At 38.5% G+C, this 22,418-nt stretch overlaps 1 protein-coding gene across 3 annotated transcripts; it reads left to right on the top strand.

Moving 5' to 3' along the window:
* Positions 1 to 1,155: 1,155 nt before the first annotated feature.
* Positions 1,156 to 19,206, top strand: CNIH1 (cornichon family AMPA receptor auxiliary protein 1). Of its 3 annotated transcripts, XM_012504434.2 has the most exons (6): positions 1,189 to 1,374; positions 6,323 to 6,391; positions 6,634 to 6,681; positions 10,525 to 10,637; positions 12,335 to 12,478; positions 14,902 to 19,206. In XM_012504434.2, the coding sequence occupies exons 1-6, from the start codon at positions 1,294 to 1,296 to the stop codon at positions 14,927 to 14,929; spliced, it is 483 nt and encodes a 160-aa protein (XP_012359888.1). In that variant the 5' UTR covers positions 1,189 to 1,293; the 3' UTR covers positions 14,930 to 19,206. The 3 variants fall into 3 exon arrangements, with proteins under 3 accessions (XP_003267757.1, XP_012359888.1, XP_012359890.1); XM_003267709.3 differs by lacking the exon at positions 6,634 to 6,681 and having other exon boundaries at positions 1,156 to 1,374; positions 14,902 to 15,814; XM_012504436.2 differs by lacking the exons at positions 6,323 to 6,391; positions 6,634 to 6,681 and having other exon boundaries at positions 1,270 to 1,374.
* The last annotated feature ends 3,212 nt before the right edge of the window (positions 19,207 to 22,418 follow it).

Here is a 22,418-nt window from a genome sequence, read left to right as displayed (position 1 = left end):
GGCCACATGTGGCTAGTGGCTACTGTATTGGGCAATGTAGGTATCGAAAATTTTCACCATCGCAGAAAGTTCTGTTGCACAGCACTGGACAGACCCTGCTTCTAAACTATTCTACGCAATTTGCTAGGTGAACGATCTTTAATGCAAATCTAAACATGGTCTTCTTTTGCTCAAAAGGCTTCAATGATTTTCTCTTCCATCAGCAGCAATCAGTTAATAGAGTTTTTTTTTCTTTTAAAAATGGTTGTAATGGAAAGTTAATCAATTTTGAATCAATTTTGTGTGTTACAACCAGCACTAAAAACAAAAAAGTAGCAGAAGAGAGTAGAAGGGAAAGTACTTACGGATCATTAGTACAGTTTTGTGAAATTGTTTTGGTTATATCTATATTTCTTTGCCTCTATATCTAGATTTCCGCCTCTTCATAACTTGATGTCTGTATGATACTCCACTGGGTTGCAATGAAAAAAATCTTTCTAGTTGTGTGTAGTGAGCAAAAAAATTGGAAAAATTTGGGCTTATGGGATAAGAAGTCTGAGCTCCGTAATGAAGCATATAAGGCCCTCTATGATCTGATCCCTTGCTAATTCATTTCTAACTCTCACCACTGTCTTGCACTTAGGTTCCATTAATACAGAATTGCTGCTGGTTTCACCTGAGACACGAAGCTTTATTTTTCTTTTCTTTTTTCCATCTCTGTGCGTTTCCTCATTCTGAACCGTTTCCTTGGACTGCCAGTTCTACCTTCTTTTTGCCTGGAGAACTTCTCATCATCTAAGGCCAACTTAGGAAACACCTACAGCAGGAATCCTGCCTAAATGCTCCAGGGCGGGCTGGCTGTCCTTCTTCGACCTTTCAGAACATCCCACACACATCCGTTTACGGGGTTATAATAACTTAATTATTTATTTAGGTGTTCATTTCCGGCACTATACTAAGTTCTTTCAGTGCAGGTACTATCTTATTCATCTTCGTATCTGAAGCGAGAAGCGCGGTACCTGTAACAAACTAGGCATTCATTCAATAAATATTTGTTGAAAGAATAAACGCAAGAAGGAAAGAAAAATCAATCAATCAAGTGTGCGGACAATGTCAGTGCAACGCAGACTCCGGCCATCAGAGGGCGCCGGGGCGGCTGGGCTGGTGCGCAGGCGCGCTGAGAGGGCTGGCTCCGCGGCGGCAGCGGCGGCGGTCGTGGCTGTGGCCGGGGGAAGTGAATGGTTTTACCCACAGGGCCCTGCGCCGCCTTTCTCTGCTGGCACCGGCGCCTCTCCCCGCTCCTCCTCCCCAGCCATGGCGTTCACGTTCGCGGCCTTCTGCTACATGCTGGCGCTGCTGCTCACTGCCGCGCTCATCTTCTTCGCTATTTGGCACGTGAGTAGCTGGGGCTGGGGGAAGGAAGGCGAGGCGGCAACACAGCCTCTTTTCGCCCTGGGCCCGCGGTCCGGGCCGCCACGGACGCCGGGGCTTTGCGCGCCGGGGATGCGGCCGGGCTGGCACGGGCCGCGCGGCGAGGGGTCTGCGCGCCCTCCGTCCGCGGTCTGGGGGCCGCGAGTACTGGAGGAGCCGGGGCGCGCGGTGTCTCGGCACAGGCCGCGCGCACCGCTACTCCTCTCCGACTGGGTGGGGCGGCCGCGGTCCAGGCGGGCGCCCGCGGTTGCGCGCTGCGTTCGCACCGACCTCTGCTGGCCCGCGGCCCCGCATCCCCGGGGAGGATGTCGACCGCGCGGTGGTATGGGCGTAGTGTGAATGAAGTTTTCCGAATTTTTGTTAATATAGATTGGCTTTCTTTTAGGGTTTCCACAGAACTGTGGCCAAAATGTAACCTACTTAGGGTGAATTTCCAACTCTACTTTTCAGCACTTGTTGGGTGCTCTTCAAATCAAATCACTTTTTTTTTCTTTTTGCAGATTGTTATTTCCTGGTGAACTTTGATGCAAGTTCGATTGATTACTTTGTTGATTGCATGTCCGCGTTTCTCCCCCAAATCATACTTTGACCGCTGGAGTTTCAACCGGCAGCTTTCCAAGCCACCCTTATATTCAGGATTGCTTGATTTAGTAGAGGGGGTTTTCATTTGATTTTGAGATGCTCAGAAACCTTAAGCTTTTCTGGGGCAGTATTTATTTCTGTTACACACATCATCATCACTATTGCAGGGTGGAAGCACAGCCTTACTGGTCCCTCTAAGGAAAAAGAAAAAGTCGTAAGTTCCCTGTGACATAGTTCTACAGAGATAAGAATTTCTGTTGCTTTAGCACAAAATTAAAAGCATTGAGAGCCTTCTGGAAACCATTCATTAAAAATTTATCTCATACTTGCTTCTCTTTTCCCCATATTCCAGTACCTTCTGGAATATTGCCTTTAATTTGAATGACCACGTTCACTCTTATGTAGATTTTAAGTCAGGTTTCATCATGCCAGTAACAAGGATTTCTATGAAACATATGGAGGGGCAGAATGATTAAACAGCAGCAGCATCTTGTGCAAAAAAGTCTGGAAAGTGGAAGCATATCACAAATCCATTCCTTTTTGCTAAGCAGTGTGATTATGTTTATAATTATTTTAGGACCTGACTGCTTATTGTAATCAGGAATACTTATGTAGGCTATTAACTGTGTCGGAAATAACTGCTACCTCAGAATGCTTGTCAGTAGGAGCAGTAATTTGAAGAGCATCTTCAGCCCTGCTTTGGTGGAAGAAAAATACCTAAGACAATTTGGGATACAGACTAGCTCAGCCTTAGTAGGCCTCTGATGAAAATGTGTGGTGCCATGGCCGGGTGCGGTGGCTCACGCCTGTAATCCCAGCACTTTGGGAGGCCGAGGCGGGAGGATCACGAGGTCAGGAGTTCGAGACCAGCCTGGCCAACATGGTGAAACCCCGTCTCTACTAAAAATACAAAAAAATTAGCCGGGCATGGCGGTGGGCGCCTGCAATCCCAGCTACTCGGGAGGCTGAGGTGGAGGAGAATCACTTGAACCCGGGAGGCAGAGGTTGCAGTGAGCCGCGATGGCGCCACTGCACTCCATCCTGGGCCGAGACTCCGTCTCAAAAAAAAAAAGAAAGAAAGAAAGAAAATGTGTGGTTCCATTCCATTTGTAGATGTAGCTTTAAGTCACCGTGCTTGATGGATGTTCCTTTTTTCTGGGATGATGGAGATTCTTAGAGCGGTGGGGTAGGCTTTTTCACATTTTACATTTTGAACCAGGTTGTGTTTGGCTTAAGGAGAACCTGAACTGCACTTTCAAAAAATGGGTAATTTAATTTCAGCTTAAACGAATGCGTGTCTGGGTGAAGTAAATAATTTTAAGTCGTGTTATAGAATTAAAAAAAAATTATACCACAGATTCGTGGAGAGCTTTTATGCTTAGGGATTTCTTCATTCAGAGAATTAGTATCCTTTTGGAAACAATTCTAAATAAATAGATAGTTTTAATTTTTCTATTATCCATATAACCTTATGTTTATCATCTTAGGTAGTATCTTAGTCCATTCCTTTGTAGTGTTTATAGTGTTGCTATAAAGGAATACGGGAGGCTGAGCAATTTACAAAGAAAAAAGAGGTTTATTTACCTCAGGATTCTGCTGGCTGTAAGACTGGGCATCTGGTGAAAGTCTCAGCCTGCTTCCACTCATGGTGGGGGAGTAGTGTATAGAGATCCCGTAGTGAGAGGAAGCAAAGGAAAAAGAGGGGGAGGTGCCAGGCGCTGTTTACAAGCCAGTTCTCTTGGGTCCTAATAGCAGGAGAACTCACTTATTCCCTCCAAGATGACACCAAACCATTCATGCGGGATCTGCTCCCATGACCCAAACACCTCCCGTTAGATCCCGCCTCCAACATTGGGGATCAGATTTCAACCTGAGATTTGGAGGAGTTAAACCAAAGTCTAGCAAGCAGGTAGTTGAAGTATCTTTCAGAAGACTCATTTTACAATTTTTAAATTACATTCCAAAAATCTTATTTACATTAATCACTGTATTAGAGAATGTTTTTTATGCTGATGATTATATCTGTCAATTTAGTCCTAATTCATGTCATTGATGCTCTGTGGAGAATAGAGTCGGGAGCATATATTGTTTGAAAAATTAAAAGTTTAGAAGTCATTCCTTAAAGATGTGTATCAAATTGGAAGGTATCCTGAATTGTGTACGTGGGCATCTTTAGGGATTTATCTGTTTTATTTTTGTTATACTTCTGTGGGAAATTTTTTGGTGTCTTTGCTAAGCCGCATAGCTGCAAAAAGATTTGAAAATCATTAATTTAAGAATCTTCTCAGAAGAGGTTCGAAAACCCTAGCCTATAGCACTCAGAGAGAAACCCATTCAACAACATACTTAAAAAATCCCTGTGACTAGGCACAGTGGCTCATTCCTGTAATCCCAGCACTTTGGGAGGCCAAGGCAGCTGGATCACCTGAGCTCAGGAGTTTGAGACCAGCCTGGGCAACATGGTAAAATCCCATCTCTACAAAAAATACAAAAATTAGCCGGGCATGGTGGCATGCACCTGTAGTCCCAGCTACTCCGGAGGCTGAGGCAGGAGAATCATTTGAGCTGAGGAGGTGGAGGTTGCAGTGAGCTGAGATTGTGCCACTGCACTACAGCCTGGGTGACAGAGTAAGACCCTGTCTCAAGGAAAAAAAAAAAAATTCCCTTGAAGTCACCTGAAGAAAATGTCCAAGTAAATGTCAGTTTTAAAGACAAGTTTTGTATTCTGTTAAGTTGGATCTTGTTATAGACAAGTACTTATGATTATGATTCTTGTCTTGAGCTCTATTACTAAAATGCGTTGGGGTTATATACCATGGCTGACGTCAAGTAGCAGACTAATAATGTCCGTAAGTAATCAGAAATTAGTATTTTCTAATTACACATTTATGTTTTTAGCATTTGTGTTAGGTGTCATTAGCCAAGGGAAATCTCCCCGGTGAGTTCTGCATTTTTTTTTTTTTTAAATCCCTAGTGCTATTTTTTTCACCCCCTCCTTCCATTTAATATTTATTGAACACTTAACTATGTGCCAGGCACTATTTTATATATTAGGCCCTGGGACATAATAGTAAATACAACAATCTTTGTTCTTTCAGAGATTACATTCTAATGTTTTATTATTTTCCTTCTATTGCTATTTGGTTGGAGTTTTTATTAGGGCAGGTTGGTGAATTTTATAGAACTGTAGAAATTAAAAAAACCGTCTTTTTATGAATCTAAATTTTAACAGGGAAATAAACAGTCATGTTAAAAGATGGAAATATGTAACTTTACTGATTACTGATAATATTGAGCAACACTTTCACATATAAAGATACTTATGAATCTAAATTTTAACAGGGAAATAAACAGTCATGTTAAAAGATGGAAATATGTAACTTTACTGATTACTGATAATATTGAGCAACACTTTCACATATAAAGATACTATTCCTAACTCATTAGGGGAAAGATAGCTTAGGTTGTGTGTCCCTGGGGTGAGTAGTGTTAGCAACTAAAATGGTTCCCCCATCAACTTGCTGCGTCTCTCTTCTTTCTTTGTCACCGGAAATGATGCCACAAAGTGGTGCAGAGTCCCTATTTTGACTCTTAATGTACATTCTAGTGACCCTTGAGGTTGAAGCCACATTCCTCCAGAGTGTGGACAAAAGCATCCTTAGCAACGTATGTGTCTGGGCACAAATGGGAACACATTGAAGAGTTCAAGCCCATCTCTAGTGTCCCACTGAGCACTGTGCCAAGGGAGGAGGAGCATGCACAGATAAATAAAAATGGTCTTTCTCCCTGAGAGTGTAGAGGGGCAGACAGACCTGTGTGTAAATACCACACTCCAGTGTGAGAAAAGCCATATCGATGGCATTATAGAGTCCCATGCTGTGTGGAGATGTGGACAAGGATGCAATTACTTCTGCCCAAAGGAGTTAGGAAAGCCTGCAGAAAGAAGTTGACATAGGAAGGTTTTTTTTTTTTTTTTTTTTTTAGGATAAAGAGGAATTTGGATAAAGAGTTGAAATGATTTTTCTACTCAAAAGATTATTTCAAGTAGAGATAAGTTGAAATAACTTGAGCAGAGGCATTGAAGAAATTGAAAATTGAAGGTATTTATTACAGTAATACCAAATTTTAGTGATACTAAGAGTGTTTTCACTTTAAATCGTATTCTGGTTCTTCTTTTTGTCATATTTGAGTTTACCATAAATTGGTATTTGTGATCTTGGTGTACTTTTGTTGTTGTTTTATTAACTTTAATAATTATTTGAAGATGGGGCAGGTTTGTTGCTGCTTTTAATTAAAGTGAGTGGTCCTAACTGTTGTAATTTTATTTTAGATTATAGCATTTGATGAGCTGAAGACTGATTACAAGAATCCTATAGACCAGTGTAATACCCTGAATCCCGTAAGTTATAATATAGGATTTATCTTTAGATTTTAAAAATATATTTGTTTTTAACTTGATGTAATTTGAAAATGGCCAGTATTCTCAGTAGCATAATATATTTGTACTTTTTGAAGTAGGCAGAATTTTAAAAATCTTCTTTCTCCTGTCATGCTTGACTATTCTATTATTAATCTGCTGGTGATCTTGTCAGCTGTCATACTAACATTCTTCCAATCTGCTTTTTACATTGTCGGCCAAAGACAGTTGAAAAGGTCAAAAAGATTAAAAGAGTCAAAATTGCATTAAAGGTGTGTACTGCTTTTTAGTTTAATGTTTTAATGCTATATTCATTTCATGGGGAGGGTTAGGGCATTTGTATTTGTAACGTTTTGTTCAGTGTGCTCGTTCATATGCCTGTTGAGGTTTATGATTTCATGAAATTTCATATTTTATGCAAATATATGCTTGCTGGCCCAGTCAAGTAGGGAAAGCTGTTAAATGCGTATGCGTTTTTTTATGTTATAGCCATAGGCACTTCTATGTGAAATTATTTGGTGCAGTACTTGAAAGTTGGTTAACATAAAATGACTAATAGATGGTGAGATGATTCTCGGGTTGTGACTTATTGTGAGGTAGTATGTGAGTGAAATCTTTAGTATGGACTTATCTGCCATATCTAGTTTTATCTTTGGTTTGCATATTCTGGAATAAATGAGTCATTCTTTCAGCTGATGTTTATTCAGAGCCTGTTAGGTGGATAGCTCTGTTCTGGGGGCTCTGGGATCTCGCAGCAATGCCATTCTTTGGACTTAGGGTGCCATAATTTTGTAGATAACAATTCGTATACAAATGTCTGTAGTTATTTCTAGTGTGTATCTACCTTCTGTTTCTAAAACAGGCCTGAATTACACTGAGTTCTGAGCCATCATGAATTTAGTGATAATGTAGCTCCATTGTGCTTAGGGTTTTTGAAAAAACTATATATGTATGTATTTTTAAATTTTCTTTCGAGATGGGGGTCTCTCTATATTGCCCAGGCTTGTATCAAACTCCTGGGTCAAGTGATCCTCCTGCCTCAACCTCCTGGGTAGCTGGGATTACAGGCACACACCAGGGTACCCAGTTTGTTTTTTGTATTTTTGACTGCATTTAGGAAGATTCTCCTTTAGCCTGTGTATTTGATTTTGCCTGACTGGTCAGTAATTGAAAGGTTGGTTGTTTATAAGAAAGCAGTGGCTATGTCTTCAAGAAATAAAATACAGTAATTCAGCTTTAAAAATTATTTAACGAAGGGGAGAGTTTATGTAGATTTTAATTGTCTAGCATACTAGTGTACTAGCACTAGTGTGCTAGAGGGATTTTATTTGGAAAAGCATCTAGAAAGTTAGTTGGGTACTTTATTATTGTTTCCCAGATAAATGTGGATGGTGGAAGAGATTTCTAGTTTGTCTTTAGAGAACTGTTACAGTAAGAGTTGATGTAGGTACAATTAAAAGTATTAACTTATTAGCTGTTTCTTTGCTCTTATGAAACAAGACATAAGAAGATGAATTTGCCTTCTGCTGGAAAGTATTAAGTGTTAATTGTAAAACATCTTAACCTAAGTAGTTGAAGTTGTTACCAGGAAATGAAGAAACTGAAATTTCCCCTTTTGATAGCTGTTTATTAATAGTATTCTATGCTGTTTGTCTTTTCATCACTTCAAATAACCAAATGATGATGAAGGTAAAAATATCTGAAATCAGATGAGGATTTTCCTGGGTGCTAGGCTCTGTGCTAAGCACTTTGCCTGAATTTTTAAATTTAATTCTCATGACAATCCTGAGGTAGGTATATTGTTATCTCATGAATAGGAGAGTAAACTGAAGCTTTGCCAGGTTAAAACACTTTGCCGAATGTTATACAGCTAAGATGGAGTCAGAATTTGAACTGAAGACAGCCTAATTTTTGAAGCTCAAGTTCTTGTATTTTCCTAATGTATTGTAAATTTAGGAGGGACAGGTTTCATTTTAACAGGTAATGTGCGATTCCTGGCTTTTCTTAATGGAAAGAAATTCTCACTGAGAAGAGACATGTGCTTGGGACATCCTAATGCTACAGGAGGTTGAAGGACGTTTTTATAGCAGCACAGGTTGCCTTTTGGATAGGGTGCCGATAATTGGCTGAATAGCAGTGCATCTGACAGTTTTCCCTATTTAAATTTGTTTTGACAGTTCTGCCAAAGTATGGGGGAAGACAAATATCACTGTTTTTTAAATTGTGAACTTTAACAAGAGAATATTATATTTTGCATGTTTAAATGCTATCATTTCAGCCATATTTGCATGAGGTATTTTTTCTGGATACTAGTTTCTGTTTGAACCTTGGTTCCTAAATTGAATAATTTTTTTGTCTCTTATGGGGAAATTTTGTCATTAAAGAATGCTCGGAGAGGGTTGGTTTTTAAGAGAGATGGGTAGTAAATCTTTCTGGACTCCTTTTGAGGAGAAGGGAGGGAATGACGTTGTTTCATATTAGAACTGGTAGAGTTGTAGATTATTAACACTTTTATTAAAGTAATATTAAGAGCGGGAGGGGGTCATGCTTTCAAAATCATTCTTTCCGTACTTCAGTCTGTAAGTGTAGGATGAAACCTTGCATGAGGATTTGTTTGTTAGATATCAGTTGGCTTTTTAGGGCTGAAATAGGCTTATATTTTAAAGACAACATCTGTAATTTAAACAAGTATTATAAAAGCAACTCTAGTGGAATTCTTAATAAAATGTATACTTTTCTTGGTTTGTTCTGGTTATAGTCCTTGAGTTTCAGAGTCCTATGGCCCTTTTCTTGTTTAGAGAACTTTGATCTTAAATAGATGCTGGCTTAAATGTTATTTAGAAGTTTAGGTACATATGCAGAGTTTGTCTTTTGTTATTGTATTGCTCAAGTTTGTAGAAAATATTTGGTTAGTGGTGTAGATGAGTTGTTTACCTGGATTTTTTTTTTAAATAGTATTCATTAAAAAGTGCCCTCTACAGCTTTAAATTGGAAAGGTAATTTGGGAGTATGAGAAAATGGGCCTGAGTATGTAGTATGATTACAATATCAACAGCCATGGTTTCCCCTCAGGAGTGATCTGATGATGATAAGTATTCATATGATTTCCATTTGGTATGAAGTAAACATTTGAGAAACTGGCTTTGTAGCTGTGACTTACAGGAGATACTTTGGCTGAAACTTGCAATGAGAGGTTTTGGTATTTTTATTTAACAAAGTCCTTAGGCTGAAATCTTTAGGATGAGAAAGATAATTTAACATAAAGCATTAACTCCTGGTCATTTAATAAAAAGCATTTTGCTCGAATTAATTTTTCTTCACTTAATACTACCTACTACGAAAAGGTTTATTTTGTTTTTGGGTTCTGAGCTTCTACTGGTCTTCTGTTGTGTCTGTAGCATTTTGTTGGCAAGCAGGGGTAAAGAAACGGAAAGGCCACCTAAGAATGAGAACTTGGGAACCTGGAAAATCCTAATTTCATGGTTAAGAACTCAGTCTTTTCCCTCCTACATTGCAGAAAGCAAATCTTTTACATTTGTGCATATTAGTGTTCTTCCCCCCACTGTGCTGAGATTATTGGCTGATTGGCTTTCCATTAAAAAATTACTTCTGTGGGAATGCAATGTGGTTTGCTAAATATTGTGTATGTAGCATTTCTGGTTTCTGTTAAAGGCTTAAAAACACTGATATGTAAAATTCTAAAGGGGAATTTTGTTTCTGTGGGGTTTTTAATATGTTGCATGTGATCAGATATCTCATTTTTGTACTTCTATCATTGTTGAATGGTGAAAAGAAAAAGTATTCTAGTTGACTAGCAAATTGTTTAACAATCTGGGTGGTATAATTTGATCTATTACTCTAAGAATTTGAGCTTTGAATTTTAAGTCACGTATCTTACTATGTTAGTGGAAGCTATATGCTCTGGTCAGTTTGCCTGTAATCCTACTTTTGGTAAAAAGTTAAACATGGAAATAAAACTGAGTAGCATCTTTTATTTCTGAGTCTAAGAAAACAGTGATTTTTCCTTATGGAAACTTGGTTGCCATCTGCTTTCCAGATTAGCAGTTGACTTAATGCCGAGGCATTTTGATAACTGGCTTGTGTTTTCCTTCCAGCTTGTACTCCCAGAGTACCTCATCCACGCTTTCTTCTGTGTCATGTTTCTTTGTGCAGCAGAGTGGCTTACACTGGGTCTCAATATGCCCCTCTTGGCATATCATATTTGGAGGTAATATTTAGATACACTTTTAATATTTTTTTAAATTAAAACTTAAATATACTGTGATTGATATGGTTATCTTACATGCTAGTCACCTACATAAAAATGGAAGATTAGTTGGCATTTTTTTTTTAAAAATCAAGTGGATGAACAAAAACTATTTCAATACCTCTTATAGAGCTTACTTTATTTTTAAAGGAATTTTTTTTAAAAAGTGAAGTATAACTGTTGTGCACAAGTCTGAAGTATATAGCTCAGTGAATTTTTACATGTGTATACACCTGTTAAACCACCACCCAGATCAAGATACACAACAGTTGTAGCCTCCAGAGCATTCACTTGTGCCCCATCTTAGTCAGTTACCCTCCACACCTCCCAAGACCACTGACCTCTATCAACTTAGATTAGCTTTGCTTATCCTTGAACTTCGGATAAGTCAAAATGTACAGTATGTGTCTAATTTCTTTGTGTTTAAGCCTAATTTTGGTTATTTGTAAAACATAATATTTTATAACTTCCATAGTAGTATCTGCCGTATATAGAGTTAGAAGTTTTTGTTTTAAATAGGCATGTCCAAACCTTATTGCCCTTGATTTTAGGAGACATATACTGAAGAAATATTTAGAAGTAAAGTGGTATCAGGTCTACAATGGACTCTGAAATGATTCAGAAAAAAATGTACTTGGCCGGGCGCAGTGGCTTATGCCTGTAATCCCAGCACTTTGGGAGGCCGAAGTGGGTGGATCACAAGGTCAGGAGTTCAAGACCAGCCTGGCCAAAATGGTGAAACCCTGTCTCAACTAAAAATACAAAAATTAACCAGTAGTGGTGGCAGGCGCCTGTAAACCCAGCTACTTGGGAGGCTGAGGCAGAGAATTGCTTCAGCCTGGGAGGCGGAATTTGCAGTGAGGCAAGATCGCGTCACTGCACTCCAGGCTGGGCAACAGAGTGAGACTCTGTCTCAAAAAAAAAAATTTACTCAGGGCCAGGTACAATGGTTCATGCCTATAATCCCAGCACTTTGAGAGGCTGAGGCAGGTGGATCACTTGAGCCCAGGAGTTGGAGAACAGACTGGGCAACATGGCAAAACCCCCTCTCTACAAAAAAGTACAAAAAAATTAGCTAAGCATGGTGGCGTGTGCCTGTAGTCCCCGCTACTTGGGAGGCTGAGACAGAAGGATTGCTTGAGCCCAGGAATCTGAGATTGTGGTGAGCCAAGATTGCACTGCTATATTGTAGCCTGGGTGACAGGGTGAGACCCTGTCTCAAAACAACAACAACAAAAAACAAACAAACAAAAAAACAGTACTCAGAATGAGAAAGAGAAGGAGAAAGCAAATATAGTAAAAATGGACATTTGGAATATCTGTGTGAAAGGTTCTTATATCTTTTTTGCAAGTCTAAAATTATGTCAAGATAAGTAAAAAACAAAACACCTATTTTCTTTTTACAGTTCTTCCTATTTTTCTTGGATTTCTGAAAAGGCAGAGACTAGATGAAACTTGTTTAGCTATCTCATTCTGCTCATTTAGGGGCTCTACTTTTAAAATTAAGATGGTAAAAGGAAAGCATTTTACCCGTAAGTAAAAGAATGCTTCCCTGTATGGACCACCTCTCGTAACAGATGTTTTAGAAGAAAGACCTGCTTTCTTATCTGAACGTTTGCTGCCCTTTCTGAATGCCTAATAGACTGTGTTTATTCCAGGTATATGAGTAGACCAGTGATGAGTGGCCCAGGACTCTATGACCCTACAACCATCATGAATGCAGATATTCTAGCATATTGTCAGAAGGAAGGATGGTGCAAATTAGCTTTTTATCTTCTAGCATTTTTTTACTACCTATACGGGTAAGTTGAAAAGGTAAAATGAAACATGCTTTCACTTTGCTGCTTTAAAAGTTTGCAGGCATTATGGTTTTCACACCTTAAAATCCATTCGAAGGATAACTTAGTGTCTTAAGTGTGCGTGGTGCACGCCAGCAAATTCACACACATTCAGTGTGGCCCACACTGGTGCTTGTCAAGGCAGTAAACCAGCCTGCCATCAGAGGCAGAAGGTTTGGTCAGGGATGCTGCTTCATAAGTTTTCAGACACATTCAGTCAGTAAAGGATGGTTCTCATTCTCCATGGCAAAGTGATGTCATTGAAGGATAGGGACGTGTGAGTTTGCAGAAGTTTCTGCTTGTCTTCAGGGTCTCTCCAGACATTATGTTTCATTTTCTCCTTATCATTCTTCATAAGTGGGGTGCTCTGCCCTTTATTTTTTGATTTGCTTGATTTGAGTGGTATGAATGAAAGAAGTAGTTCTACCTTACAGGGTGGTGCAGTTTCCGATTTTTTTTTTTTTTTTTTTTTGAGTCGGAGTCTCTGTCGCCCAGGCTAGAGTGCAGTGGCGCGATCTCCGCTCACTGCAACCTCCGCCCCACCAGGTTCAAGTGATTCTCCTGCCTCAGCCTCCTGAGTAGCTGGGATTACAGGTGTGCACCACCATGCCCAGCTAATTTTTGTATTTTTAGTAGAGACAGAGTTTCACCATGTTGGCCAGGTTGGTCTTGAACTCCCGACCTCAGGTGATCCGCCCACCTTGGCCTCCCAAAATACTGGGATTACAGGCGTGAGCTATCGCGCCCAGCCTGATTTTTTTCCTTTTATACTCTGATGGACTCATTGTTCCTCTAGGTCAAGGTGTCTCAACTTCGGCACTGTTGACGGTTCTGGGCTGTGTGGGAATTTCTGTGTGAAGCTGTCCTGTGTATCATAGGACGTTTAGCAGCATCCCTGGCCTTTACCCACTAGATGCCATTAGCACCCTCCTGCCCCCCTCATGACAACCAAAAATGTCTCTGGACATTGCCAGATGTCCTGAGGGGCAAAATTGCCCTGGTTGAGAACCACTGCTGTAGGTGTGTTGTAGGTGCAGTGAAATGACTGCTTATTAAAACTAGAAAAGGTCACTGTTAAATGTAGAATTATATATTTCTTTAAGCTATGTGAATATACTTTTACACGTCACTTATATAAAATACTTTCTCATTTTTTATTAATACATACTCAACTAGAGAGGGCTTTCTCCTTGATTTTCGGAATATTTCCAAAAAAGCTGCAAGCTTTAAAAAAACAGCATAAGCTTCCATTCTTTTTCATTACTTGAAAACTTGCTAAGATAGGCTTATGTTCATATTCATATTTCTCTTCATACATAAGTTTCCATCATAGAAAAGATGAATGGTTAGACTGAAATTTAGGAAAAAGGTATTTTTGGTATTTTTATGCTTTTAGAGGCTATTACTGTGAAAATGAGTATCCTTTAGTGCATATGCAGATATTACTCATCTATGAAACAAAGAAATGCTCTGAAAAGTGAAATTGTATGTGTCATTTTAGTTTCCTGTTAATTTTCATTTCGTAAGTTTCCATAGCAAATGTCTGGAACGGACTGGTATATGATAGGCCCTTCAAACATATTTGTTGAATGAAAGAAATGAAATGAATGATTGAATAAATGATAAAGTTAGAGATGTGCAGTTGTGGGAAAACATTCACCAAGATATGGTAGCACCAAGACATTTGTTCTGTTTTAAGGTTGTCTATCAAGCTTGTTCAACTCCTTTGTATTTCTGTTTAGAGATACATGCTTTTTGAACCATGCCCCTATGCCGTTCCCGTATCACTCTATGTAGAAGTGCCCTTGGCAGTTCTTAAACCTAAATCAAAAGGTCATTGCCTTTTATTTTGCTGTTTTCCCTCATTTTCTTTTTTAACTGCTTCCTAAACGTTGCTATTGCCTAGATCCTTTCTGTAATGGGAAAGATCCTTCATTGATCATTCCTTTCTATACAATGGGGATACACATGGTACCTGCCTTCTAGGACTGCTTGGAGGATTAAGTGAGGTAATGTGTATAAAAGACCTAACAGGGCCTGGCGTGAAATGAGCCCTCCAGAGATGCTCATTCTATTATTAGACACGACTCCAGAGTGTGTGATGTTTGGATGGCTTCTCTAAGCTCTGATCCCCCATTAAGCTTTCAGCTGTGCTGTTCTACTTGCTAAAATTGGAAGGGAATAGGGGACAACTACAGCACATGCACTGAGCCAAGTCCTATGTTAGGCAGAATTCCATAAATGCAAATTAAAATCACTGTGAACTTGTCATTAGTCTTGTCATTTTCTGTGATACTAGTTTGCTATATAAAGCATACTCTCTCATGCTCTGAGTTTTTTTTAATAATTAGGAATGTTCAAATTAACATCTTTTTTCTTCTTTTCAGCATGATCTATGTTTTGGTGAGCTCTTAGAAGAACACACAGAAGAATTGGTCCAGTTAAGTGCATGCAAAAAGCCACCAAATGAAGGGATTCTATCCAGCAAGATTCTGTCCAAGAGTAGCCTGTGGGATCTGATCAGTTACTTTAAAAAATGACTCCTTATTTTTTAAATGTTTCCACATTTTTTGCTTGTGGAAAGACTGTTTTCATATGTTATACTCGGATAAAGATTTTAAATGGTATTACGTATAAATTAATATAAAATGATTACCTCTGGTGTTGACAGGTTTGAACTTGCACTTCTTAAGGAACAGCCATAATCCTCCGAATGATGCATTAATTACTGACTGTCCTAGTACATTGGAAGCTTTTGTTTATAGGAACTTGTAGGGCTCATTTTGGTTTCACTGAAACAGTATCTAATTATAAATTAGCTGTAGATATCAGGTGCTTCTGATGAACTGAAAATGTATATCTGACTAGTGGGAAACTTCATGGGTTTCCTCATCTGTCATGTAGATGATTATATATGGATACATTTACAAAAATACAAAGTGGGAATTTTCCCTTCGCCTGAATATTATCCCTGTATATTGCATGAATGAGAGATTTCCCATATTTCCATCAGAGTAATAAATATACTTGCTTTAATTCTTAAGCATAAGTAAACATGATATAAAAATATATGCTGAATTACTTGTGAAGAATGCATTTAAAGCTATTTTAAATGTGTTTTTATTTGTAAGACATTACTTACTAAGAAATTGGTTATTATGCTTACTGTTCTAATCTGGTGGTAAAGGTATTCTTAAGAATTTGCAGGTACTTCAGATTTTCAAAACAATGAGAGAAAATTGTATAACCATCCTGCTGTTCCTTTAGTGCAATACAATAAAACTCTGAAATTAAGACTCACTTTCGGTGCATTGTTTGAGATTAAAAATAGTATTTCTTAAACTTGCTTAATCCATGATAAAGACATGTTGCTGTCATTTTTTAAAAAGTGAAGTACTACATTATGGTTTTTCTGAAAAATACCATGCCTAGATCTAAAAAGGAAAATTTTTAAATGCCAAGCACATTAACCTCTTTTGTCATTTGACAAGATTCATAAACGTGGATGGCATAGCATCATCATTTCTCTTACCAATTAAGAAAAATTATGGTGACACTTAAAATATTTTATTTTTATTTTTCCTTTTTGGAACAGTCAGTTTTAAGGTAAAATGGCTTGTAAATTTGAGTTTTTGCTGCTGCTTGTAAGGCAGGTAAATTATGGCTTGCATGTTTTCATAAGCACAAATAAATCTTGTGCTTTATTTGGGATGAGGAAGTTAAGGCAGTTGAAAATAAAATAAGTGGTTCAGAAGTTTCTTGAGAAGAGGGTCAAAAGAAAGAGAACCAATATATAGAAATTTCACATGATCAAGGAAGTTTATGGATGTTTGTGGAAATCTTACTCTATGAACTTGTTGGATTAGATGCTGTTTTATTCTCTACTAGTGAAAAATGCTTTATTTCAGTGCTTTCCCATGGTTGGGAGAGAGTAGCTGTTAACTATTCTGGGTAATGGGGGTGAGTATGTTGAGGAAGAGATGTAGAACCAGAAGAGTGAAGAGACTCAAAACTGTTCCATAACAAGGAAAGCTTTAAAGACCTTGTATTTTACAGTCTGGAGAACTAGAGGGATCTGACTCTTGGTCAGTTCATGCAACAAATTATTTATTGAGTACTTGCTGGGCTCTCAAGATTCATGCTTTGAGCACAGGCAGTCGTTCAGTTTCCAGTCCACCTGATTACATCAGCATGCACTTATTTTTCTTTCTTGTTCACAAGGACTTTTGATCATGCAAGACCTGGCCAAGTCTTCTATAATCCAGATGGGTTTCCTGGGGCTGTTACTTGAGTATTCCTGTCAAAATATTTTCGTGAACCTGCCTCTCTTAGCAAACACTACTTTCCTTCATAAGTGTTAACAAAACATCCTTTTAATAATCTATTCCAGAATATTCTCCAGGAGTAAGTTTACTGGTTGGAATTTGTGGAAGCCATTTTCTCATGTTTCCCAAATAAGATATGTAGTCCTCAGCTGATTCCTCAAAGATGATTGACAGTGAGTTTCACCCATCTTTGTGGTAGTTTGTTAGTTCCTAGGCATGTAAGTGATTAAAAGATTGAGTACCTGCTCTCCTAATATCTACCCACTTTTACCATGTCAGTGTTTTATGAATTAGATCACTTACCAAGAGAAAGCAGAAACAAAATACTTGAATCTGACAATATCCGACTAGCTCTTTTCATTGCTCTGGATTTATTTTCCACATCAATCTCTTTGGGGTGGCCCTAGCCTATTATTCCTGTGGGTTCAGCTGAGGCATGGTTAGCCTGGGTTTATAATTCAGTTTATGTTAAACATTCCCTGTGCAGCAACAGCTGTTCATTTAGGTACTCTTTTTTTTTTTTTTTTTTTCTTATTACAGTTACTTTTGGTATTACGTGCTTTATCTTTAAAAGCTTTCTAGCTTTAGGAAATTGTTTTCCCCGTTTGTGTCTATTTTATTGCATCTAGTGTAACACTATGGTTATATCTATACCAACAACTTTTTGTTGCTATAGATACCACAGATTGTCCTGAATTAAAACCCTAACATAATAAATGTCTGTTTAGCAGTTACTTTACTGAGTAATAATACTATATGGTGGCAATATGGCCCTTTAATACTAAGGAGGTATGGGGTAGAAATTATTTGAACACTCATATCCAAATGTTATTAATGATGTTTGACAGTTTTCTCAATGCTTAATGATATTCCTCACTCCTCATTCCAGGGTAGAGGAGGGTTTGGTCCCAGGCTATGGACAAACTGCTAATTTGTTTGAAGTTTGAATTATTTTTCATGGAAAAGGGAAGTGATAGGAAATGACCAAGACCATCCACTTTTGACTTGAGTATGGATCAAGTATTAGTAATCGTTTCCTAGCCTCACTTATTGTACCATGAACTGACAGACCTACCAGTCAAGTTCATGTACGCAGATAATGGTCTCTCACATGGCAACAAAGTACACAGCGGTTTGCAGTTATGTGTCTCTTTTAAAGCCAGTTCAGTGTTTTCACCTTGACGACCACTCCTGCTAGCAGTTCTCATAGAGCTCTTCTCTGCTCCCCAAATCAATATATTTTGAAGCTATGTCAAATATTTACATAGAAAGGAAATAAAGTTGTATGTGCTTTGAAACCAGCAAAATATTTTCCTTTGTACAACACCTCTCTTTTCCCTCTATGTTTATGAATAGAGTTTGTGGAATATTGCCATGGTGCAAATAATGACTTCTGTGTATCACTTATACCCTGTAGGGGGGTGAGCTTTCACTTTAGGTGTGGTTATATCCTGGCAGTGTATCAAGCCCACTCAAATAATGACCTATATTTAAAAGTATGTGTCTAGTTCACTTATTTATGTCATTTAACATCCATAAATGTGCATCTCTTAGTTGTATATTATTATTGTAAATCAGAAATTTTGATGGCAAAAATATTCTAAAACAACATTCTTTAGGGGAAAGAAAAATATGGATACCTTATCTAGCATTGCTCATAAAAGTACTCATGTTCATCCTTTTTGGAAACTATTAATCATGCTAGCCTTAGATCATTTTAAGGTCCTTTGCTCAAACCAATCATTGATCTGCAGTATGACCAGCAGCTAGTAAGTCTGTGGTGCTGCCAGTGTAGCTTAGAAGATGGTTCTGAATTAATACCTCAGAATGATGTCAAAAGTAAAAGAGTGGTTCTATTGCTAAATATATTGACTAGCTTTCTTATAACAATTTTACTTTGAAATTCAGAGTTCTAAAGCTAAATGTCTAAAAGAAGAAACTGCAGCTTGTTCTGCTGATTTTGGAAAATGGTATTAACCATGTAAGATCTTTGGGGTTGGAGTGAAGGTCTTATCTGCATTAATTTTGTTAATGCACATTGTAGACGATGTAGAGAACATCTTGACATGCATAAGAATTGCATCTCATAATTTTATTGTGTAGTGGTTTTTCCAAATATTTACATTTCTTTGGTTACCATGTTCATGTATTCTGGAGAAGTAAAATTTCTTGATTACTAGGCAGACCCTAAAACTACTAAGAGAAACATAATATGTAGTTAGCTGTCTCTGCTCATGGTTTGTTAAAATCTAAGCTAACCTTAATGGTGCTGTACCCGCTGTCCACAGAAAATGCCCTTAAGTAGCCCTACCTTACTCCTTAGAGCTTATTTTGCTTTTGTATTTAATAAAAACTGTCTTAAATGTTTCCTTGTGTAGTTTATGCATAATGGTTGAGTCTGTGTGTTAAATCAATTTCAAATGCCACTAGTTAGTGTATGACCAGGACTCTGATTCTCTCTCCGCCCTCTTTCCTCATTGTTTTGGGGAATATCACACAGGTTAGGTAGAGAAAATACTTTTCCCTGAAATGCTGGAATATTTAACTGGACAATTATATTTTAGTAATTGACATCTCATGTTTCTCTGTTATAGAATAGTTGGTCTTTTCCCTTATACTTAAAGTAGTTTAGTGAAGCATTTTAAAAAATTTTTTAATTTTTTTTGAGACAGGGTCTCACTGTCGTCCAGGCTGGAGTGCATTGGTGTTATCATGGCTCACTGTAGCCTCTACCTCCCTGGGCTCAAGTGATCCTCCAACCTTAGCCTCCCAAGTAGCTGGGACCACAGATGCATACTACCACACCCGGTTAATTTTTGTATTTTTAGTAGAGACAGGGTTTCATCATGTTGCCTAGGCTGGTCTCGAACTCCTGAGATCAAGCGATTTGCCTGCCTTAGCCTCCCATAAGTGCTGGGATTACAGGCATGAGCCACTGCGCCTGGCCTACTGAAGCTTTTTAAATGTAGAGGCTTAAATAGCACTTGCCGTGGGAATTGAGAGATGCAAATACTTTCAAAATTCAGTTGATTATTAAAGTATTTGATTAATCCATGCCAATATTTTCTCTCAATTTTCTAAGTATTCATGAATAAGTTATGTATTTATGTTGAGAGAATGATAATATATATGCTTCTCAACTTATAATGGAATTATCTCCGGACATTGTGAGTTGAAAATGTAAGTTGCAAATCCTTTTAATGCACCTAACCTACCAAGCATCATAGCTTAGCCAACCTTAAACGTACTCATAACATTTACATCAGCCTACAGTTGGGCAAAATAATCTAACACAAGGCCTATTTTATAATAAGGTGTTGAATATCTCAAACATTGTACTGTACTGAAAGTGAAAACAGAATGGTTGTGTGAATACTTGAACTATAGTTTCTACTGAATACATATTTCTTTCATACCATTGTAAAGTTGAGAAATCCCAAGTTGAACTATTATAGATTGGGGACTGTCTGTAAAAGATTGGCTAATGTAAATATCAGTGACTGTCTAAAGTTTAATAGAAATTGTGATTTTTAAATTGCATATGGTTATAATACAAAAATCATGAAGAAGGCCAATCTGTTATTACAGTGTGTACTTAAAAAACATGCCTTTCTTGGGCCGGGCATGGGGGCCAACGCCTGTAATCCCAGCACTTTGGGAGGCCTAGGCGGGCGTATCACGACGTCAGGAGATTGAGACCATCCTGGTTAACATGGTGAAACCCCGCCTCTGCTAAAAATACAAAAAATTAGCCAGGCATGGTGGTACGCGCCTGTAGTCCCAGTACTCGGGAGACAGAGGAAGGAGAATCGCTTGAACCCAGGAGGCGGAGGTTACAGTGAGCCGAGATTGTGCCACTGCACTCCAGCCTGGGCGACTGAGCGAGACTGTGTCTCAAAAAAAAAAAGCCTTTCTTGCTATAACTTTTGGTATTAATTATATGAGAAAATGAAATCCCTAGGTTAACCATTTAGATACTGCTGGGATATGTGATCCTCCTCTACCTTACTTAGTATCTTCATAAAATGTTAAGTTCTAGAAACAGCTTATGTATAAAAGTACAGTCAGCCATCCGTATCTATGGGTTCTAAATCCGCTGACTCAAACTCAGATTAAAACTATCTGAAAAATAAATACTACAAATAAAACCAATACAGTATAATAACTACACATCATTTACATTGTATTAGGTATTATAAATAACTAGAGATGATTTAAAGTATACAAATACTATGCCATTTTATATCAGGGACTTGAGCATCCATGGATTTTGCTGTTGGGGGTGGGGTGGGGGGGTCCTGTAACCAATCCTCTGAGGATACCAAGGGATGACTCTATTAATATATTGATTTTATATTACGATACATAATAGTGCTCTGAAATTCCCAAACAGGGCTGGTTATTATTTTGCAGTATTTTGTAATGAAATTCAAGCAATTCAGCAGCAGCAAGAAGAGTAGTGTGAGACCAAATAAGATGTTTAGTCATCGTATGTTTTTTTTTTTTTTTTTTTTTTTGAGACGGAGTCTCTCTGTTTTCCAGGCTGGAGTGCAGTGGTGTGATCTCGGCTCACTGCAACCTCTGTCCCCTGGGTTCGGCTGACTGCAACCTCTGCCCCGCCGGGTTCAAGCGATTCTCCTGCTTCAGCCTCCTGAGTAGCTGGGATTACAGGCGTGCACCACCACGCCTGGCTAATTTTTGTATTTTTAGTAGCGATGGGGTTTTGTCATGTTGGCCAGGCTGGTCTCAAACCCCTGACCTAAAGTGATTTGCTCACCTTGGTCTCCCAACATGCTGGGATTACAGGTGTGAGCCACCACACCCAGCCAGTCATTGAATAATTATTTAAGAATGAAATTTTGATGTGGTGAAACTTTGTCTTTTGTGGAAGTGCCTATGAGTCTGCAACCTGCTGGTCATTGCCAAATGGCCATTGGTTCACACTTGTAATTACCAGTAGCCAAGAGAGTCATGTGACTACTGTAAGCCCTACTGAAACCACTGACTGTTAAAACAAGTGTGTCTGTTTGACACATTGTGTGTGATCCTTGTCTACAGCCCAAATGACTGTTTTGGGTAACTCAAAGTTGAACTTAAAGATGAAAAAAGATAGGTTTCATAGTATAGGGGGAAGTGAAAGCGTGAGAGAGTTGGAAATTGTTAATCTGTAGCTAAGTTATTTATGAAATAAATGTGAAAGGATTAAGCTCATTCCGTGTAGTTCCTCGGGTGGAAAAAAGGTGGAGCAGCTGTCTGAACCAGTGAATTCCTCGTCTCTGAAAATGTTCCAGCAGATAGTGAATAAACACCCTTGGGGCTGATCCAGTACTGGGAGGGGGCGAGTGGAAGACTCACAGCATCCTTTTCAATTCTGTAGTCTATGAAGTAAAAAGCGGAAGAAGTTTTGGGAGGAATAGAGGGGGAGGGGGACATCATTTAAAAGTAAGTTTGGGCACTCATACCAATTCTCATACTTATTACTTTGTCATATGCTACCCAGTGGTTACAAACAGTAAAATGAAGTAAAAGTGCAGTCTAAGTATTAAAAATAGGCAGTCAAATATTTTTCCAAATGCATG

Source organism: Nomascus leucogenys, chromosome 1a (genome assembly GCF_006542625.1).
Source record: "Nomascus leucogenys isolate Asia chromosome 1a, Asia_NLE_v1, whole genome shotgun sequence".
NCBI lineage: Eukaryota > Metazoa > Chordata > Mammalia > Primates > Hylobatidae > Nomascus > Nomascus leucogenys.
This window is presented reverse-complemented; position numbering and strand designations above follow the sequence as displayed.

What these genes read in the sequence shown, in the direction of transcription:
- CNIH1 (XM_012504434.2), top strand. Translation starts at nt 1,294, where the DNA reads ATGGCGTTCACGTTCGCGGCCTTCTGCTACATGCTGGCGCTGCTGCTC. An exon ending in TCTTCTTCGCTATTTGGCAC is followed by an intron (nt 1,375 to 6,322) that starts GTGAGTAGCTGG and finishes ATTTTATTTTAG; the next exon opens with ATTATAGCATTTGATGAGCT. An exon ending in GAGTCAAAATTGCATTAAAG is followed by an intron (nt 6,682 to 10,524) that starts GTGTGTACTGCT and finishes TTTTCCTTCCAG; the next exon opens with CTTGTACTCCCAGAGTACCT.